Source organism: Portunus trituberculatus, chromosome 41, assembly GCF_017591435.1.
Source record: "Portunus trituberculatus isolate SZX2019 chromosome 41, ASM1759143v1, whole genome shotgun sequence".
Lineage (NCBI taxonomy): Eukaryota > Metazoa > Arthropoda > Malacostraca > Decapoda > Portunidae > Portunus > Portunus trituberculatus.
In genome coordinates, this window is record NC_059295.1 from 4,749,773 (window position 1) to 4,772,309 (window position 22,537).

At 41.6% G+C, this 22,537-nt stretch overlaps 3 protein-coding genes across 3 annotated transcripts; all 3 read left to right on the forward strand.

Annotated features, from left to right (window-relative positions):
• Positions 1-14,343: 14,343 nt before the first annotated feature.
• Positions 14,344-14,664, forward strand: LOC123516434. The gene has a single exon (XM_045275711.1). It carries the CDS (start codon positions 14,344-14,346, stop codon positions 14,662-14,664), a length of 321 nt encoding a protein of 106 aa, XP_045131646.1.
• A 2-nt stretch (positions 14,665-14,666) lies between these two features.
• On the forward strand, positions 14,667-16,485 carry LOC123516435. Its single transcript, XM_045275712.1, has 3 exons — positions 14,667-15,128; positions 15,352-15,537; positions 15,619-16,485. Exons 1-3 carry the CDS (start codon positions 14,667-14,669, stop codon positions 16,483-16,485), a joined length of 1,515 nt encoding a protein of 504 aa, XP_045131647.1.
• A 205-nt stretch (positions 16,486-16,690) lies between these two features.
• Positions 16,691-18,656, forward strand: LOC123516436. Its single transcript, XM_045275713.1, has 5 exons — positions 16,691-16,915; positions 17,054-17,295; positions 17,461-17,608; positions 17,831-18,502; positions 18,624-18,656. Exons 1-5 carry the CDS (start codon positions 16,691-16,693, stop codon positions 18,654-18,656), a joined length of 1,320 nt encoding a protein of 439 aa, XP_045131648.1.
• Positions 18,657-22,537: the final 3,881 nt, after the last annotated feature.

Consider the following 22,537-nt stretch of genomic DNA (forward strand, 5'->3'; position numbering starts at 1 on the left):
TCCAGACCTTGAAGATTGGGATAATACCTGCCTTTTTCCAGTCCTTGGGTAAAGTTCCTTCCAACAAGGTGGTGCTGATGATATTGTGGATCACCTTAGCTAGCTATGACCTGCATTCTTTTAAAACCCAGTTTAGTATCCCATCAGGTCCCATTGCTTTCTTTACTTCCAGTTTATCCAAACTATTCTGTATTTCCTCTACTGTTGTTTTGACTTCCTCATGAGCCACTTTGCTACTCCTGGCAGGATTTGGGTCACATTCCTTCAAGGTTTCCAGAGCTTTTTCGGTACCACTAAGACATTCTCTAAGAGTTTTGATGTCCAGGCCACGCACAAGTTCTTCTTCCTTGTCTCCCTCTTTTTCTGCCTCCTGTGATGCCTTGTCTAGCTCTATAAGTTCACCATTTTAAGAGAGATTCAGCATGGCTTTCCAAAAAATCTTGAACATCATAATCATCAACTTCATCGAAGCCAGCCCTATGGTACAGATTTACTATGTCATTTCTGATCGCACCGATGTCGTCTTCAGCGAAGCCTAGGAAGTCATGTACACATTTTGGCCATACTTTATTCCACACCAAGTTCATGGTAGTCGTCTTCACTTCGTCCCAAGAGGACTTGATGTTATCTAAGGTGTGCTTGATGTTATACGACTTCCACCATTCTCTGATAGTGGGCTTGCCAAGCCCATCTGTGCCCTTTATCAGTTGCTGCATGGTTCACTGATGGTAGTAGGCTTTAAATGTTTGCCATAATTATCATGAATATATTTGTGCTTACAATAAACCCTTTAATATTCCATTTATTCATCTAATTGATAATGCATGTAAGTAATATGTAATGCAGTTAAAGAATTAACTTAGATAGACTTGCTTTTGTGCTTTCTAATTCCTTTCTGTATTCTTTTTTACCCCAAAAGTTGTTTTTTGGAGGAACATAGGTCACCATAATACTGAGGCATCTTTCCAGGTTCCTTTTTAACTTCACTTCAAGCACCTCAGCATTGCTCTGCCCACATGTAGTTGACTCTAGTGTTAGCTATTTTTTCACTAGGAGCATCACACTTCCACCTTGCTTGTTTTCTCTTTTTCTTAGCCATATATTGTATTTTCTATCACCATTCTCTAGGACCTTCACATCACTCTCCAGTTTAGTTTCAATAATTCCCATAATATCTGTTTTACTTCTTGTAAATAATCATTTAATTCAAACATAGCTGACATTAAACCATTTAAGTTTGTGAGAGCAACTTTTAATTTGTCTCCTCAGCAGCCTCCTCTCTCATATATCATTTCCTCAATCTCATGTCCATGACCCTCCAAAAGAATTTCTTTTTCTCCACTTCTGATCTCTCTCTCTCTCTCTCTCTCTCTCTCTCTCTCTCTCTCTCTCTCTCTCTCTCTCTCTCTCTCTCTCTCTCTCTCTCTCTCCATCTCTCCCTCTCGAAAGATAAGTTACATGCGTCCCGTCCCGCCTTGTAACATTCGTGAAGGTTATTAAGTCAAATGAGACATTGGTGAGGGAAACTGTAGACAAAAAGAGATGTGTGGTGATATTTGGTGTGGAGGAGGATAAGACACCGAGTAAAATGGAGAGAGAGAAAAACATAAAAAAGGTGATAAATAATATCATTAATGTGGTGCAGGAGGAGGGAAAAGACCTAGTACAAGAAATAGAGGACTTCCATAGAATTGGAAAGTTCACAAGAGAAGGTATGAGGCCAATAAGAATCAAACTTAAGTCACAAAAGGATGTAGATGAATTGGTGGAGAAGTCATGGAGGCTAGCCCAGCAGGAAACAACAAGGAAGATTTGGTTGAGAAGAGATCTCGGTGAAAAGGAAAGAGAAATGTTAAATGAGTTGAGAAAGGAGGCTTTGAAAAAAATGAAGAGAGGACAGAAGAGGAGAAGAAAGAGTTTTCTGGAGAATCTTGGATATGAGACTGAGGAAGTGGTTCATAACCCAGAAAAGTACAGCAAGAAAGGACTAAAGAAACTTACATATGAGCGAAATGTAATGTATTCCAACATAAATGGAGTGATATCGGGATTTTAGAACTCAACGATTACTTGAGGGACAAGAACCCAGATATTGTGGGTCTTACTGAAACAAAACTGAGAGAGGAGAAGACCTGATGAAGGTTGGAGAAGGAAATATAACGTTTGGAAAAGAAATAGAGTAGGTAAGATGGGAGGAGGAGTGATGTTGCTGGTTAAAAAGATATAAAGGTGGATCAAGTGAAAAAGGTATGGGAAAGGCAGAAGTGCTAAAGATCAGAGCAGAAACTAATGAAGGAAAAAGAGGCACTACATAGTGGTGTACGTACCACCTAAGACAAATGCATGGTCAGTACAGGAATATGAAGAAATGATAAGTGATACAGGAACATGTCTGGAAGAAATGTTGGGTGGCTGTGAACGAACTATAATGATGGGAGATTTTAATTGTAAAGAGGTGTGTTGGGAGGACTGGTCAATGGAAGGATCAGAGACAACATGGGAAATACACTATTGACACTGGCAATGGAAAATGTGTTAACTCAGTGGGTCAAAGAAGATACTAGGTTTGGAGGAGAGGGAGCATCGTCAAGACTGGACTTGGTCTTTAGTACAGAGCCAATGGTCATTGAGGAGATGAGGGTGGAGTGCCCTTTAGCAAAGAGTGATCATGCAGTTTTGGAGTTCAAGGTGATAGACGAAGAGAAATCTAGAAGAAATGAAGAATATAAAGTGGGAAGATGGAATTATGCCAAGACAGATTTTGGAAACCTAAAGAAATTCTTTCAAGAGACAAATTGGATGAAATTCAAGAGTGCTAAGGAGCAAATGAAAAGTGGAAGGAATTTATAAAAATATACAAAGAAGGTGAGAAAAATTTGTACCAATAAGACAACATAGAGAAGTTGGAAAGCAGGACTGGTTTAACGATAGATGTGAAAAGGCTAGAACAAGAAAAGAGGATGCATGGAAGAGGTGGAGAAGGAAAAGACGGATTAAGCAGTGGGAAAGTTACAAAAGAGCAAGAAATGAATATGTGTTGATTAGAAGAGAAGAAAGAAAGAAACAAGAAAAGGATATAATTGATAAATGTAAAGACCAACCAAGGCTTTTTACAGACATGTGAACAACAACATCAAAAATAGAGAAAGTATTGAAAGTTTAGAAGTAAATGGAGTATGCAGTGAAGATCCCAGGAAATGGCAGAGGCTATGAATGGATGCTTTCGGAAGGTATTCACAAAGGAGACTGCTTTTGACAAACCACTGGTAATGGAACAGAAAGGGATTATGAAGGAGTTTCAAGTAACTGTGGAGGAGATCAAGAACATGATGGGGAGTTTAGAAGTGAGAAAAGCTGTGGGACCTGATGGGGTATCAGGATGGATTTTAAGAGAATGCAGGGAGCAATTGGCAGAAAAAGTTTGTGAAGTAATTGATGCCTCATTAAGGGAAGGTGTAGTGCCCCAAGACTGGAAAAGAGCTAACATTGTCCCAATCTATAAATCAGGTAACAAGAGAGACCCATTGAACTATAGACCAGTGTCACTTACAAGTGTGGTAGCTAAGATGTGTGAGAGGGTGGTGAAGACTAGATGGACAGACTTCTTGGAGAAAAATGACATACTTTGTGAGTGTCAATTTGGTTTTAGGAAAGGGCGTTCATGCACGACAAACCTGATATGTTACTATTCGAGGGTGATAGATGTAATACAGGAAAGAGATGGTTGGGCTGATGGAATATATCTGGATTTAAAAAAGGCCTTTGATAAGGTACCACACCAGAGACTGATCTGGAAACTTGAAATGGTAGGAGGAGTGCATGGCAGTTTACTAAAATGGATGGAAGACTTTTGGTAGGAAGAGAAATGAGAACAATAATTAAGGACAGACCATCAGAATGGGGATTGGTGGAGAGTGGAGTTCCACAGGGATCAGTGTTGGCACCAGTAATGTTCGCAGTCTACATAAATGACATGGTGGATGGGGTGTCCAGTTATGTGAGCCTATTTGCAGACGATGCAAAATTGTTACGAAAAGTGAGATGTGACAAAGATTGCGAACTACTCCAGGAAGACTTGGACAGAATATGGAAATGGAGCTGTACATGGCAAATGGAGTTCAACACGACAAAATGCAAGAAAATAGAGTTTGGCAAGAGTGAAAGAAGAATCAGGAGTATGTACAAGATAGGAAATGAAGACATAAAACCAGTCATGAAGAAAAAGACCTTGGGGTGACAATTACCAATGACCTATCGCCAGAGAGACATATAAACAAAATAATTGGAGAAGTATTGAACTTATTGAGGAACATAAGAGTGGCGTTCGTATATCTAGATGAAGAAATGATGAAGAAAATAATTACTGCAATGATAAGACCGAGGCTTGAATATGCAACAATACAGTGGGCTCGAACTTAAAGAAACACATAAGGAAACTAGAGAAAGTACAGAGGGCTGCAACGAAAATGGTGCCTGACTTAAGAGATTTGACTTATGAAGACAGACTGAAAAGAATGCAACTTCCAACCCTGGAAAACAGAGAGAAAGGGAGACCTGATAGCAATATACAGAGTGATGATTGGCATGGAAAAATGGATAGGGAAGATCTGTGTATGTGGAATGGAAGAATGTCGAGAGGGCATGGGAAAAAACTAAAATGGCCACTTATAGGAGAGATGTGAAAAATATAGCTTCCCTCATAGAAGGGTGGAAGCATGGAATAGTTTAGACGTGGAAGTGGTCAACGCAAGGAATATTCATGATTTTAAGAAAAAGCTGGACATTAATAGATATGGAGCGGGACAACACGAGCATAGCTCTTTTCCGTATGTTACAATTAGGTAAATACAATTAGGTAAACACACACACACACACACACACACACACACACACACACAAAAACAACAAATTTTCTCTCTCTCTCTCTCTCTCTCTCTCTCTCTCTATATATATATATATATATATATATATATATATATATATATATATATATATATATATATATATTTTTTTTTTTTTTTTTTTTCACTTGTTTCTCTTCTTAACTAATTTATTTTGTCTCTATCCTCCTTGGTCCTATTTTTCTTAATCCACACCTGTTTGTACTCCTCCACTCTTCCCAATTTCCAGGCCTTATCTGTTGTTGCCTCAACTGCCAATTATAATATACGAGTATGTGTGGAGGAAGTGCAATATGGTGATGGCATGGTGGAAGTAATGGGAGTAACAATCAAGACAGAGGAATTGGAAAAACAGAAAATCATAGTTACGTATGTGCCATCAAAGAAATGAAGAACTGAGGAACTTAAGGAAATGCAAAGAGACGTGATTAAGTGCTTAGATAATAAGATAAGAAAAGATGGAAAAATACTATTAATAGGAGACTTTAACTGTAAAAGAGTTAACTGGAGAGAGATGGAAGTAATGGGTAATGTTGGATCCTGGAGCAAGGAGGTGTTACACTGGATCAGTGGGTGGAAGAATCAACATGGTACAGAGGAGAAGAACCATCATTGCTTGACCTAGTATTCACAAAGAAGCCAGAGTCCCTTCCCAGTATACAATACCTTAGTCCAATGGGAAGAAGTGATCATGTAACATTAGTGTTGGAAGTGCAGGAAGAGGATGGGATAGGATATAAAGAAGACTACAAAAAAGAGAGATTAAATTATGCAAGAGCAGATTCTGAAAAGTTGAGAAAATTTTTTGCTAATATTGAATGGAGGAACATTATGAACGGAAGGACAATACAGGGGAAATATGAAATATTCCTATAGAAATATAAGTAGTAGTGAAGAAATCTATAGAGTAAAGAAAAGTATACATGCTTGTTACAATGGCAGATATATAAAAGCTAGAAAGGAAAAAGATAAAGCTTGGAAAAACTCAAAAAGCAGAGAAATGAAAACAACAGACAGGATGCAAGAAATAAATATATTAGAGTAAGGAGAAAGGTAGAAAGAGACTTTGAGAAAGATGTGGTGTGAAAAAGCAAAGATGAACCCAAGCTTTTGTACAAATATATAAATGGTAAGATGAAGAATAATGACACAACAGAAAAAATAATTAAAGGAGGAAAGACATACTAAACAGCAAAGGAAATGTGTGAAATAATGAATGAGAGCTTCAAAACTTTGTTCACTGAAGAAGAGGAATTTACAGAACCAAATAGGACATTGCATTGTGAAAGATTGCATGAAATCATAGTGCACAAAGATGATATTGGAAGACTACAAGAAAATTGGGATGTCAGAAAAGCGATGGGGCCAGATGATGTATCAGGCTAGGCACTAAAGGAATGTAAAGAGCAGCTGTTAGAACCAATTTGGGAAATGGTTACAGGTTCATTAAAAGAAGGGAGAGTACTATTGGAATTGAAGAGAGCCAACATAATCCTGATATTTGAAAGAGGAAAGTCAATTGATCCATTAAATTACAGACCAGTGTCACTTACAAGTGTTGTGGAGAATATATATGAAATTGTTATCAAGGAAAAATAGGTTAAGTATTTGGAAGAACAGGTTATATCAAACAGACAGGAAGGTCATGTGTGTCGAATTTATTAAGTTTTTACTCAAGAGTAATAGAAAGAAGGATTGGATAGGTGAACACAGTATACCTTAACACAATCAAGGCTCTTGATAAAGTTCCTCACAACAGACTACTTTAAAAGTTTAGAGAGCATAGGAGGACTGAGAGGAACTTTGTCAGTTTGGATAAGGGATTACTTGAAGGACAGAGAGATGAGAATTACAATCAGAGATACATACTCATCTTGGAGTAAAGCAACAAGTGGAGTGCCATAAGGGTCAGTGTTAGCCCCCATTATGTTCCAGCTATATATAAATAACATACAGAATGGGGTAACCAGTTATATAAATTTGTTTGCTGATGATACAAAATTGTTAAGAATAATCAAGACCCAAGAGGACTGTTTGCTGCTGCAGGAAGATATAAGCAAAATTTATGAGTGGAGTAAGAAGTGAAAGGAGTTCAATGCCAAGAAATGTCAGGTAATGAAATTAGGAAAGAGTAAGAGAAGACCAGTATGGAACTATATGATGGGAGAGGAGCAAATAATGAGGACCAAAGAGAAAAACAATCTGGGAGTTAACATAACATAACATAACATAAATAATAGGATAACAAAGGGCCACCAGGACCCATCTAGGTTATCCTGTATCAGTCGCACAACGACCTCGTCATCAGTACTTAAAGATACACTTACAAGTACACAATACATTATATACTAATTCTAAATATTTGGCCCATTAACAGGGCTAAGTCCTGCAGCGAAATCCTCTACAATCTGTGATCCCCATACATGGGGATCATGTCTTGTTTAACTATAGTAAATTTCTTATAAAAACTATCATGCAGCGCTATACATAATTATAAATCTAATAAATTTAAGTGCTTATCTAATCTGTTTTAAACATTGTCAAACTAGTGCTATTTACAACCCTCTCTGGCAATGCATTCCAGAAGTCTACCACCCTATGACTAAAGAAATATTTTCTTATATCTAACCTGCAGCCTTGCTTTCTAATCTTCCTGCCATGATTTCTAGTCCTACTTCCTCCTCTAAGGTAAAGAAAGATCTCACATCTATGTAGTTTGTATCTGAGAACATTTTAAATAACTCTATCATATCCCCTCTTATACATCTCCTCTCAAATGAAAACATGTTTAATTCCTTTAATCTATCTTTATACTCCAGGCACTTTAATGCTGGTATCATCCTAGTTGCTCTTCTCTGAACTGCTTCTAACATGTTGATATCCTGCCTATAATGGGGTGACCAGGCCTGTATGCAATACTCTAAATGGGGCCTAACATAGGAATTATATAAGCTATACATCACTTCCTTACTTTTATAACTAACATTTCTATTTATAAAACTCAGTATCTTATTTGCCCTATTTCTTACTTCTAAACATTGCTTTGAAAATTTCATAGTCCTGTCTATCACTACTCCTAAATCCTTTCCTTCCTCTACTGCCTCTAGCCAACATCCCTCCATCTCATAGCTAAAGTTTGTGTTGTCTTTACCTAAATGCATAACCTGACACTTTTTAGAATTAAACTCCATCTGCCACCTGTCTGCCCATGCTATCAGCCTGTCCAGGTCTCGTTTTATTCTGTAATTGTCCTTTTCACCCTGTACTGCACATGCTATCTTAGTATCATCTGCAAACTTTGATACTTTGCTACTAATTCCTATATCTAAATCGTTAATGTACACCAAGAAAAGAAGAGGTCCTAGCACTGATCCTTGGGGTACCCACTAACCACTTCCTTCCACTCAGACATTGCCCCATTTAATACTACTCTCTGTTTCCTATCAGAAAGCCATTCACTAATCCAATCAACTAACCTACCCCTATCCCATGTAGTCTCAATTTGTACACTAGCCTCCTATGCGGTACCTTATCAAACGCCTTGCTAAAATCTAGATATATAACATCTATGCTATTTCCATCATCTAACTCCTTGGTAATATATTCTAAGATATCGAGCAAATTTGTAAGACAGGACCTCCCTGATCTAAAGCCATGTTGGGTATCTCTAATTAATCTATTCTCATTTAAATGCTCCCAAATACTACCCTTAATGATTTTCTCTAGTATCTTACATACTATACTAGTTAAACTGATCGGTCTATAATTATTCGCATCATCCTTCCTACCTTTTTAAATATTGGAGTAACATTAGCTAACTTCCAGTCCTGAGGTATCTCAGCAAACCTAAGTGATCTTTCAAAGATTAACTTAAGTGCTTCAGAAATACTGTCTACACCCTCCTAAGTACTCTGGCATGTAGCTCATCAGGACCACTAGCTTTCCTATCGTCTAGTTCAAGAATAAATTTCCTAATAATTCCCGGTTTTATATCAATATTTTCTAAAGCTCTTAAACTACTCATCGCACTGTTTGTAACAGGATTTCCTATTCTTTCCTAGTAAATACTGAAGAAAATTGTTCATTCAATAATTCTACTATGTCTTCATTTTGATCCACTACTACACCATCTTTTCTGAGTGGTCCAATCCTATCCTTATTTCTTTTATCACTGACCTTGTAATAACTATATAATTTTTGGGGATCTTTACTCCCAGCTCTAGCTAGTTTTATCTCTGCCTGCCTTTTACTTTTTTTTATAACCTTACTCAAATCATCCCTGACCTGTCTGTACCTAATCAAATCTACATCTTCCCCACTTTTCTGCAACTCTCTATATGCCCTTTTCTTCTCTCTGATCTGTCTACCTATCTCGTGAGTCCACCATAATGGCTTCCTGTTTCTCTGCCTTATATCTTTGTAAGGGATACACTGCATCACTATACCCTTTACTACAACCTTAAAAATATCCCACATCTCCTGTGCAGTTTTATTTCCAAAACTATCTTTCCAGTTTACCTCTCCTAATAACTGACGTAACCTACCATAATTGCCTTTCTGATAGTTTGGGACTCTAGTCTTATTCACTATATTATCCCTACTGGAATTAATGATAAATCTAATTATATGATGGTCACTGTTTGCTAAAGTCTCTCCTACCTCAACTTCCTTTAAACAATGCTCAATATTTGTTAGTACTATGTCTAAAACCTTCCTCCCCCTAGTAGGTTTATCTACCATCTGCACTAAATAGTTATCCTGAAAACTTTCCATAAACTTATTTTCACTAGCATCTCCTACCATCCTCTCCCAGTTTACTGACTTAAGATTAAAATCCCTAAGATAATTGTCTGACTAGTACACCCCTATTTATCTCATCTACCATAAGGTTGTCTACATCTGCTGACTGGTTAGGTGGTCTATAAAAGCTCCTACTCTAATAACCTTACTTTTGTTTACTCTAACATCCAGCCATAAGGACTCTACTCTGTTATCTACCTTAATACCATTAACCTGACTGGAAATGAAGGATTTTTTACATAAATAACTACTCCTCCACCTATCCTACCAATTCTCTGGTGTAAATACATAATGTATCCATCTACTTCATATTCTTTCCTATTTTCCCTAAACTTTTCCTCATTTACCCATGCCTCTGTGACACATACAACATCTAAGTCCTCCTCAACTATATAACTAGATAACTCGTCCTTCTTGTTCCTAAGACTCCTGGCATTTACATAAAAACATTTAAGTCCTGCTACCTTCCTAGATGCTGTCTCCTTATTTGGAATCCTAATCTTATTCTCTCCTATTTGCACCTGGAAATCTTTCCTAATCTTTTCACTATCTCTGTTTATCCTATCCAAGAGGAGACATGATAACTATGTACAAATTGGTGAACAAGATTGACACACTGGATAGAGAGTTGATAAAGGTGACCACAAGTAATTATCTCCGAGGACATGGAAAAAAGCTAATAAAGGACATCTGTCTAAATGACGTGAGAAAATACAGTTTCCCGCATCGTAGCATTGATAAGTGGAATAAACTGAGCAGTCATGTCGTTGACGCGGTGTGTGTCAATCAGATGTAAGAGAGATATGACAGGAATGGACAAGGAGACAGGACACAGAGAGCTTAGCTCGGGCCCTGTAATACACAAATAGGTAAATACAAATAGGTAAATACATCCCTTTTACCTGATCATTCACACCAATGGCTCTATACAACCATTCCCTGCTAACATACACACGAGGCAAGATTCCTGACACTACACACCTCCTACCACTCTCCCTTATCTTGCCTAACATTTCCCGAAATCTTGCCACTAACTCCTCCGACCCACCTGCTCTGACATCGTTCCCACCTACGTGCAAAACTACTACACCCTCCCTCTCCATCCCCCCAACTCTCTTCTGCACCTCCTCACTCACTGCCTTCACACCTGCACCAGACATACACACGTTCGTCCTCCTATCCCTGTCTTTCCCACAGAAAGTGCTATCTAAGTACCTAACCTGAGAGTCACCCACCACACACACCTGAGGTGTGCTAGGCACAACCCTCCTCCTCTCCTCTACCCCCTTCTCTCTCCTTTCACTCACCACAACCACCTCATTCACTCCACTCTCACTCTCCCCCTCCCCCTCCAACAAACCGAACCTATTTTCACACTCAACAGGTTTAGTCCTATCCTCCCTAACTGCCTCCGCTTTCCTTCCCCTCGCAACCTGCCATCTCTGTCCATCCTGACTACTATCTTTCCCAGTCTGGCTCGCCTGCTCCCTCTTCCCCACTCTGCTCTTCCCGACAGAGGGCCAAGCCACCTTGTCGCCCTCAGAAAGTCGAACCTTCGGCCTAACACTGATCTGCCTAATTTTTTTCCACTGACTCCCCAAGCCTCTTAACCTTCTCCTTCAACTCAAAGATGAGAACTTCGTTCGCACTTTTCCCCTCACTTAGCTTTCTCATTTCCTCTCGCAATTCTCGGTGCTCAAGAGAAAGAACTAAATTCTCGCTCTTGAGCCTACACACCATACACTCAGAAAAGTGTCATGCCCACACATCTCACACACAACAAACTCGCCCAATCCCACCTCAACACTCTCTTTCACGCACTCAATCACACACTGATATACCTCAGTAGCTACCGCCATACTAATTTACAATCTGTTAACTCACAAACAAATAAAAATACTTGGTGACGGCGGGGTGGGGAAACCGCGGTGGTGGGGGCCCTAAATGAGGTCAACTAATCCTCTTTCAAGGTCAACTTGACGGTTACAAGCTAGTCTCCCCGCTCTACCAAAATACTAACTCACAAACACTGATTCTAACCACTATTTCACTCTAATCTAACACTTGCAGTACACACTTTCACTTCACTAACACTCAAAAGCACCACACACAGACACCAAGCACAAACACCACTCGCTAACTATAAAACCAACAGCCAAAAACGGAGCGCACACACAACACGTCCACTCGCCATCGCAGCTACCTCAGTTGTTATAGAAGAAAATTTGAACCCTGAGAAACACATAATTAAGATATTTGGATCATCATATAAAATGTTGACTAATATTAGAGTGACATTTCAGTACTTAGACAAAAATATGATGAAAAAAATTATTACGAGCATTGTTATCGAGAGAGAGCGATGGAAGTTGTTTACATGTTGAATCCTGTCTCATAGATAGAGAATTCTGGGCCAACGGATGAGGTCAGAGGGTGAGTTCACTGCCTCATGCTAGGCCACACCAAGGGGCAGTCCTCAACAAACTATCGCAAAGTACACAGTAACATCGTCATCTCCTTGTAACGTGCCGTAGACCCGAACACGTAAGTTCATTGTCCTTCAGACGTATACGTATTTACCCCACACGCTATTCTATGATTGTATTTATTGTATTTAGTGTCGCATAATGTATTTAGTCTCACATAATGTAGCATATACGTACTTATATCACAGCCGTTCTCATTTGGTGGGAATGTGGGTGTAATATAAGGATTCGACCCGTCGAGGGGTCCTAATTATTTCACCTGCATCCTTGCCAAAGGGGAATGCGCTTATTGTATTGTTTTTTTATCATAGTGCCTTTGTCAACAGGTTTTGACCGAAATATATATATATATATATATATATATATATATATATATATATATATATATATATATATATATATATATATATATATATAATGTGAGGGTCTCACTGTCCTGCAACCACCTGATGGGTGGTAACAGTGAAAACGTGGTCCACGACGACACGACAGTGACGACAATGGTGAAGCGGGATATATGCAGGCCTCCAGTGACACAGTGACAAGCAGTGATGAACATCATATTTATGTGCACTATGTACACTCAGTAACACTCTACGAGATCCACTTGTCATACTCAACAACCAGTTTGTGCATCAGTGATTGTTACTCGTGTGTATGTGTGTGTATAATTGAATGACGACAAACAGTTACAAGCACATATTTACGTGCATCCAGTGAAACTCTACGGGATTCACTTAGCATACTCCATACCCAGTTTGTACAGTGGTGATCGTTAATTGTGTTATGTGTGTATAAGGGATAGGGAATGGTGACAAACAGTAAACGTACCTACGTACCCAATGAATGAAACTCTACGGGATTTACTTCTCACATTCCGCAGTCAGTGTAAATATTAGTAATTGTTGACTTGTGTTTATAAGGGTAAGAAGTGTGTTAAAGAGTGACAAGCACATTGACAGGCACCAGCGACAAAGGATTAAGTCGTGAGATCGAGTTTCTCTCTCTCTCTCTCTCTCTCTCTCTTTATAGATGCTGAGTTAGAAAGAGCTATGATAGATGAATGGGACGTTTAGACGATGCCAGGAACTTTCTAAAGGATTTATCTATCGTATTTCACAACCTGCTTGTATGTTATTTGTAGTGTAGGGATCAAGTGATGAGAGTGTCTTCACTGCTGCCTGCGCGTTCACCAAGGCACCGGTATTGGGTTACTGAGCCACTCATGCGTAATTTCTGCTGACACACATATGGTGTGTAATGTCTGCTGACACACGTATAGTGCGTAATTCTGCGGAGACACATATGGTGTGTACCCTCTGCTGACACATGTATGGTGTGTAATCTTTGCTGCCAGTACCCATAGTAAACGTGGAGGAAGCCTACCTGCTGACGCACGTATGATGCATAATTCTGCAGACACATGTATGGTGTGTACCCTCTGCTGACACACATATGGTGTGTAACCTTTGCTGCCAGTACTCATAGTAAACTTGGAGGAAGCCTACAAACATCATCGTTATCATCTACTGACAGCACTACCTTCCAACATGGAAGAAAACAAATCTGAGAAGGCCAGCTCACCTGAGCTGGAGCCAACAGATATCGTTCCTGGGGACATAGGCCTGGAGCCAATGATGGAGGAAGGCCTGGAATCAACAGATGGTAGAACTGAAAGACTGCCACATACCGTCACACATCCATGGCAAAGTGAGAAGAACTTGAACCCGACTACACTGTCTGAGAATCTGGATATCACGGAACAGCTGTTTGAACGCAGTCCACAAATACAACAGATGTTTACTCACATGTCGACCGTAGTAAGAAGCTTCACTGAAAGTGTAAATCAGCTATGTGCAGGGAAAAAAACAGGACATAGTAGAGTGATGTCAACCTTGACTGCTAAAGAAATCTCTCCTATTACTGAATCAGAAACGGCTTCTGGGTGTGAAGGCAACTTGTCCTTCTCTTCAGTGTCCGAACCGAGACAGTCTCACCAGGGGGAGTATGAGAGTAGTGCCTGAGGCTGTACTGGCCTGACCAACCTGACTACACCCTCTACAAGCAGACAGGAGGGGGGCAATAATAACTCAACCAGGTCATCAAAACCACCTGGAAACCAGGAACTGACTGTCACTTCAAGGAATGAGGGATGGATGAAGGAGTTGCTAACCACCTTGAAACTCTCTCAGAAGCCATTGCCCACGATCAACGAGGGCTCTTGTGCAGATTACTGGGCGTTCAAGCGCGCATTCCAAGGTCACGTTCAAGAGGATGGAATATCAGAAAGCCAAAGGTTTGGATATCTGATTGCAGCCTATTCTGGCCCAGCAAAACAAGAGTTATGCGGTTGTCAGGAACTAGAGGATCCCAAGGAAGGATATAAAGAATCCTGGGACTTACTGGAAACCAGACATGGTAACAAACGTACATACATTCAACACTTGATCAAAGGAGTATGTGAGGGAGCAACTTGAGGATGAACGATATCAAAGGCCTGGGCCTTTTCGTGGAAGCCTTGAGCGCCTGCGTGAGGAACTTGAAAATTATGGGAGAACTAAAACAAATTGAAACATATGCATCCATGCTCATCATAACAGGGAGGTTTAAAGGGAAACTGAGAGAAGACTACGTGGATGAGTCATATAGACATGAAGAACTGAACATGGGCACCTCGTGCGATGCTGAGTGGCTGTTAACATTCACAAAAAACATGCTCAGAAAGGCTGAGAAGGACGGAGAACGGATAGAAGATTCAAATATACAACGTGCAAACTCGCCATATAAATCCCTACCAAATAGGAAGACTATGGGATTGATGACCTCGACGTCAAGGGTGACGAACAGAAGTCAGACACAGTGCCCACTGTGTCAGGGACACCATCCCATCAATACATGTAGGTACTTCATTGAGATGAATATAAATAACCACCTCTCACTAGTGCGATGAGAGCAGCGGTGTTTGTCATGCTTCGGCTATAATCACATGTCCCCGAAAGGTGCTGTGTGGTATTGATGGCTGCCTGGAATTTCATTCTCGCCTGTTACATTTCACAGGAAATACAATAGATAGCTGTATTCAAAGCAGATCAACGAGGCCCCCAGATGCTCCTCAAGAACTAAAAAGAACTCACCTTGGAGACACCTCTCCTTCCCTTCATAAGAGATTAAGACAGGTGCCACTACCAGCCATTATGCCACCAGACCCATCCACAAGTGATGCCAATCCTGAAGCAACCAGTTCCTCACAGAAAGAAAGTACAGATAAATTCAACACCCTGGTGACCCTTAACAAGAACAAGAAGGATCCTTTCAGATGGATCAGAGCTGGACAAACAGGAGATGAGGATGTTTCAACACTGGGTACTCCCTATCATAAGGCGTGACTGAGGAGTAGGAGTCCAAACAGAGTAGTTCTCCTCATTGTAAAGGTGAAGGTGAGAGCTAAGAGCCAGGACCCAAGAAACTCCATCATTACGGGCACCCTCTTAGATTCAGGTAGTGATAGATCTTATTGTACGCGTGGTCTAGTAGATCGCCTACAAGCCAAAGGGGAGCCAGTACAGCTAACTATTGGCACAATTATGTGTGAAGATACACAGCTAAACATTGAACAACTTGATTTAATGGTGACCAGCACAGGAATGAAGAGCCGAACTGTTCTTATTCCCCAAGTTATAGTGGTGACAGAACTCCCATCCTCTCTGAAAGGGTCTGTTGCAAGGTCCAGTGATATGGAAGTGTGGTCTCACCTTCGAGACATTGCACAGTTCCATGATCCAAAGGAAGTGGAACTTTTAATAGGCTTAGATATACCCCAAGCCCTAGTACCACTAGAAGTAAGATCTGGGAAGGATGGAGAACCATTCACAACTCGCACCCTTCTTGGTTGGACGATTAATGGCCCTATAGGACTAGACGGCCATGATGCAACCGCAGTGAACAGTCACGTCACCACGACAACTGCAGAAAATCAAAGAAAATACCTGGATCACCAAGTCAACCTTGTATGGGAACTAAATGCCACCAAGAATTGTGATGATCCCATCTCTGTCGAAGACAAAAGAGTCACAAAATTATGGTCAGAGAACGTAGTGCAAGTGGATGGACATTACCAACTTCCCATCCCATTTCGCAACAAGAACCCGGACCTTCCGGACAACAAAGACCTAGCCGAACGACGGTTGGAGAGCCTTAGAAGACGTCATGTGAAACATCTGGAACTCTTCGTCCGATATCAAGAAGAAATGTCACGCTTACTTAGTGAAGGCCATTCTGAGCGAGTTCCCTCTTTATAATCTCAATACTACACCTGGCAAGACTTGGTATCTCCCACATCATCCAGTACTAAATCCTAAGAAACCAGAAAAGATGAGAATAGTCTTTGATTGTGCAGCCACTTATAAGACGTTATCATTAAACAGTCAAGTGATGCAAAGACCTGACCTTAACAACAACTTGATGAGCGTCCTCCTCAGATTTCGACAAGAAAGGGTAGCTATAATGGCAGATATCGAAGCTATGTTCCACCAAGTAGTTGTGACACAGGAGCACAGAGACGCACTGAGATTCCTCTGGTGGAACAATGAGCATATGTCCAAGCCTCCTGCTACGTACCGAATGAAGGTACATCTGTTTGGGGGAGTGTGGAGTCCTTCATGTGCGGCATTTGCCCTACAACGAACATTCCAAGATCACGGCAAATATCTTCATGAGGAGATCCAGAAGGCAAGCCGTAATTTCTACGTCGATGATCTACTACACTCGGTAGAATCCCAGGCAAAGCTACAATTGTCATTCATAGGCTCAGAAAGTTGTTAAACAAGGGAGGATTCAGGCTCACAAAATGGTCCTGTAACCAAAAAGGAAGTGCCACAGTCGGAGAAGGCTGTGGGAGAGAAGGAAATCCTATTGGGTGACAAGTTGCCCACGGTACGAGCGCTGGGCATTCTGTGGGACCTGAAAGAGGACGAATTAGCAGTGCAAGTCCGAATACCAAAGAAACCAGAGACGAAGCTGGGTCTCCTAAGCATGATCAGCTCTATATATGACCCTTTGGGTTTTCTTGACCCTAGTGTCATAAGAGCAAAGATGATCTTCCAGGAAGAGTGCAGACGCAGAACGGGATGGAATGAGAAATAAGTTGACAAAACCATGACAGCTTGGCAAAAGTGGCTGACTAACCTTCCCTGTCTTACTCGCATATGCGTTCCGCGATGTTATCGACATGAAACGACTGGTAGTACGACAGACGTACAACTGCACCACTTCAGCGACACTTCTCAGCGTGCCTATGGCGTGGTGTCATACCTGAGGATGACGAATGCAGAAGGAGCACATCAAATCTCCTTTGTGTGTGGTAAGGCCAAGCTGGCCCCTCTGAAACAACAGACCATACCCCGTCTTGAATTGTGTGCTGCAGTATTGACCACAAGGGCAGACAAACAAATACATAAAGAGCTTGACCAAAGAATCAACACTAACGTTCTGGACAGACAGCACAGCCGTCTTACAGTATATTAGAAATACTGAACGACACTTTCACGTCTTTGTGGGCAACCGGATCTCGGCGATTCATGAAGAATCTAACCCAGAACAGTGGAGGCATGTGACCTTGTCAATAAACCCGGCAGATGATGCCAGTCGGGGCCTGAATGGAATGGATCTCTCGAGGAGCAGCAGATGGATTCAAGGGCCGGCCCAGCTTTTCTCTCTTTAGATGAAGGTCAGTGGCCAAGGAACGACTTAAAGATTCAAAATCTCACTGATGAGGACCCAGAAGTGAAAAAGGAAACTACAGTACTGGCAACTAACGTAAGTCAAGGACAAGACATCCTGGAGAAATTATGGAACAGATACTCCTCTTGGTATAGGCTCCTGAAAGGAGTAGCATGGATTAAGAGATTCCTACAATGGCTGGTTGGGAAGAAAGATGGGACATGTCATCAAGGTAACAGACTCTTGGCAAGAGAGGTAGAAGAAGCAAGGCTTGTGGTATTGAAGTGCCTGCGAGAGAAACACTTCTCTCAAGAAATTAAAACATTAAAAGGGACACAGCGTGTAAGGCACGGTGAAATGAGTCGATTAGAAACCCATTTGGGCATGGATGGCTTGATCAGAGTAGGCGGCCACTTGACAGACCAAAAGACCCCGATACTGCTACCGAGGGAGGACAGACTCACGGAACTTATTGTGCAAGAAATACATGCCACCAAGACTGGACACTCAGGCCGTGAATACACACTCGCGGCATTACACGAAAACTACTGGATTCCTAAATGCCGACGGCTGCTTGATCGCGTGTTACGGACCTGTGTAACGTGTCAAAGGACCAATTGGACACACATGAGACAAAGATACTAAATGAAGATGGCCTTGTTCGCCAAGTCAAGGTGAAGACAGTCTATCCTCACACCCAGTGTCCAAACTTTGCCAGTTAGAAGGTGTCCACCGCAACGACGCCCCATGAGCATGGTTTCGAGGTCCGAGTGCCTCAACAGGGGGAGTGTTATCGAGAGAGAGAGAGAGAGAGAGAGAGAGAGAGAGAGAGAGAGAGAGAGAGAAGTAGAGCGAGAGAGAGAGAGCGATGGAAGTTGTTTACAAGATAGGAAGTGTTGAGTCCTGTCTCATAGATAGAGAATTCCTGGGTCAATGGATGAGGTCAGAGGGTGAGTTCACTGCCTCATGCCAGGCCACACCAAGGGGCAGTCCTCAACAAGCTATCGCAGAGTACACAGTAACATCGTCATCTCCTTGTAACGTGCCGTAGACCCGAACACGTAAGTTCATTGTCCTTCAGACGTATATGTATTTACCCCACACGCTATTCTATGATTGTATTTATTGTATTTAGTGTCGCATAATGTATTTAGTCTCACATAATGTAGCATATATGTACTTATATCACAGCCGTTCTCATTTGATGGGAATGTGGGTGTAATATAAGGATTCGACCCGTCGAGGGGTCCTAATTATTTCACCTGCATCCTTGCCAAAGGGAAATGCGCTTATTGTATTGTTTTTTATCATAGTGCCTTTGTCAACAGGTTTTGACTGAAATATATATATTATCGCGTCAACGTGAGGGTCTCACTGTCCTGCAACCACCTGATGGGTGGTGACAAGCATGATACATCCAAAGTTGGAATATGCAGCAGTGGTGTAGTCACCGAGCTTGAAAAAAGGATATAAGATTAGAACAGATCCAGAAGATAGCTACAAACTTGGTGTCGGAACTAAAGGACCTAACATATGAAGAAAGGAAGGAAATAGGACTGCCAACCTTACAAGATAGAAGAGAATGAAGAGACCTAATAACAATGTATAGAATAGCAAATGGCATTGAAAAGATAGACAAGGAAGACCTGGTGCTGGTGACATAAGAAGCTGGAAGGACAAGAGGACATGTAAAGAAGATAAGGATGAGGCAATGTGTGAAAGATATTGGAAAATACAGTTTTCCACATAAAACAGTGGCAAAGTGGAATGCATTGAGTGATGAAGTTGTTACAGCACACAATGTGCATAACTTTAAAGAAAATTTGGATAAATGGAGACAGGACACTATGAACCAAGCTTGAACCCTGTACAATACAACTAGGTAAATATACACACTGGACAAGCACTCTCAAGGCAGTGGCGTAGTGGATAAGGTGGTGAGCGTGGGATTGGGCAGATGTCCACGCATAATTTCAAATCCCAACACATACCACTTTCAAGCTATGCCCTTTGTTAAGAGGTTTAAAGTTACCTACATGTCAGTATGATACCCAGGTTCTAGGTGGGTATGCCAAAGATGTGCTTGGGTGGTGATATGGGCCCTACTGTGGGTACCACTATAAATAAAATTGCCTGCGCCACTAATGGGCGGAAGCTTAATAGCACTTCCCAAACATACTCTTCAAGTATGCCTACAGGTGCTATAGGCCATACTCTAAAAAAAAAAAAAAAAAAAAAATTAAAAACTCAAATTACTTCATGCTTGGAATTTCTGCAGAACGCCCTCAGCTAGCGCTGCTCTCTGGGCACAGTGGCAAAGATGCTGATGGCCCATTGCCCCACCTTAGTGACAGTATGAGTCCTGCTGGTGATGGTTCCAGGATTACTTGTGGAGGCACACTCTGAAAGCCATCTCTGCCAACACAATTCTGGACTTCCTAGCCTGGTTGGTGGACACGACCAACAGGGCACCAGCAATGGTCTCAATCCACTATGCAGCCCTTGTCAATCCTTTTCACTTCAGTATGGGCATCACAGTTCCACAGAGAGAGTTAACTCTCCTGATGAGAGGTATCAGCGCCATGAGGGAACCTAGTCGCCAGCCAGTCCTCGCCTGGTTATTACATCTTGTCTTGCAGTACCTGGCTTTCAAGAGTCACCATGGGGGATGATTAACACCTTCAGTGTGCTGCGTTTCTCCTCACCTTGGCCACGGGTTACAGGGCCACTCAACTGGCTGTGGTCACCCACCATCCAGCCTTCTCAAACCAGTAGGAAGACTGCTCTGCCCTTACTCTTTCTCCATGAATAGGCAGACAACATGATCACGCCCCTCAGAATCCTGTCTTTCCTGTAAGGGGGTCTCCCACACCCACTGTGCCTGGTCCATGCTGTCAAGGACTATGTAGAATGTAGAATGCATGGAAGGGGTTTCCAAGGACCACCTCTACTACAACTTGAGGACCTGGAATCCCTTGCTCCCGATGTCCCTGTCACGACTTCTGTGCCAGGTGATTGAGAGCACCGACCCAGGCCATGCTCCTCATGCCCACAACATCAGGGGCCTCTTAGCCTTGTTAGCACTCCTCCACACCCACTTAGTGGAACGGGTGCAGGACCTCAGGGGTTGGGTATCAGCGGCTTCTTTTAGGAAACAGTATCTCTACCACGCAGTCGCTCCTACTCCCTGTGTAGTAGCTATGGGGACGGCTCCACTTCCCTCACCTCAGAAGACAAGAGGTGGAAGGTGAAGCAGGGGCAGATGGAGGGGTAGGAAAGGGTCCAAAAACCATCAATGACGCTTTTTCCTTTGTAAATATAGAAGTTTTAGGTTATTAAACTTTACTTGGTTCCTTAACCGGATGTTTCTCTCTCCCTCCTGACTATTCTCTCCTTACAGTCTCCTGTTGGCAGTTGAAAATGGAACCCGATACTGACCTAGCTTCATCCTCTCCTCCCATGATCCTCTTTGCACTCATAGCAGCATGTGCAAGTTTCATATAGCTGATAAATTCTCTGTGGCGGCTCTGGCCACTTGAATGATTTTAATCGGCTTAAAAAACTGCACAGGTTTAGGGTCCCTCCCTCCTCTTAGGTAGGAATTTCTCTCCGGGTACATCTCTTCTCATTGGAGTGATCTGACCTAGTTAGGTCAACAAGGCTGACTCTTTTGAATCTTTTAGGGAACCTGCAGTTTCAGTGGGCCTTTTTTTTCTAACATTTTGTTGCCATTGGCAGTCTTTCTCCTTGCATAAAGTAAAAAGGGCAGTCAAGTGGGGGAGATAAGGGGTGGGGGGGGCTATGGCTCACGCATGTGTGACTGCACATAGCCAGAATTTCCGTTCGTGGAATTTTCCAATGTTTCATCGCAGAAGTTTTCCTTTAAGCCACATTCTCCCTTCAGGGGTGCTTCTGGACCAGAATGTGTTAGGAAAGATATTCCATAGCAATATGTGCAGGTTTCTTAGGCCGATAAAAATTGTTTAAGCATCCAGAGCCACAACAAAGAGAATATATATATATATATATATATATATATATATATATATATATATATATATATATATATATATATATATATATATTGTTACGTACACCACACGGCTGCGGTTAACTGCTACAGCTCACTAGACTGTTATTCTGGCAAAATCGCCAACTTTGTTACGGTCAGTACAGTGGGGATTATAAAACACTCCACAGAGTCCCCACTAATATAACTCACAGCCGCCGTAACCCTCAGGTTCTTTCAAGGTCGCCAACAGTGTATAATTTCCCCCCACTGTAAGGGAATCTCCTCAGCAACTCCTTCTCCTCCTGTACCCAACCAAGTAGAATTTATAAATGGTAGATGTTATGTGTAACAGGGCAAAGCCTTAATACCCCCTAGAGAAACCGCCCACAAGGACAATTCCACCCACTTCTCTATGAAGTATTGTTGCCTCTCCGCACGCCTTGTCCACAGAAGGTGATGAATCACAGACTGTGACAACATGCGCAGTATATTACTATACTATCCTATTATGACAAGTGCTTCCTAACACCTGTCAGACTGACATCCCTAGCCTACTACTACTGCAATATATGATGTGTACAGCACATCCGGTGATGTACACACAAGCCCAGACACCACCT

What these genes read in the sequence shown, in the direction of transcription:
- LOC123516434 (XM_045275711.1), top strand. Translation starts at nt 14,344, where the DNA reads ATGAAGGAGTTGCTAACCACCTTGAAACTCTCTCAGAAGCCATTGCCC.
- LOC123516435 (XM_045275712.1), top strand. Translation starts at nt 14,667, where the DNA reads ATGAACGATATCAAAGGCCTGGGCCTTTTCGTGGAAGCCTTGAGCGCC. An exon ending in TAAATAACCACCTCTCACTA is followed by an intron (nt 15,129 to 15,351) that starts GTGCGATGAGAG and finishes TCCCTTCATAAG; the next exon opens with AGATTAAGACAGGTGCCACT. An exon ending in GACAAACAGGAGATGAGGAT is followed by an intron (nt 15,538 to 15,618) that starts GTTTCAACACTG and finishes CTCATTGTAAAG; the next exon opens with GTGAAGGTGAGAGCTAAGAG.
- LOC123516436 (XM_045275713.1), top strand. Translation starts at nt 16,691, where the DNA reads ATGGCAGATATCGAAGCTATGTTCCACCAAGTAGTTGTGACACAGGAG. An exon ending in TTCATGAGGAGATCCAGAAG is followed by an intron (nt 16,916 to 17,053) that starts GCAAGCCGTAAT and finishes GTAACCAAAAAG; the next exon opens with GAAGTGCCACAGTCGGAGAA. An exon ending in ATCGCGTGTTACGGACCTGT is followed by an intron (nt 18,503 to 18,623) that starts GTAACGTGTCAA and finishes AAACTTTGCCAG; the next exon opens with TTAGAAGGTGTCCACCGCAA.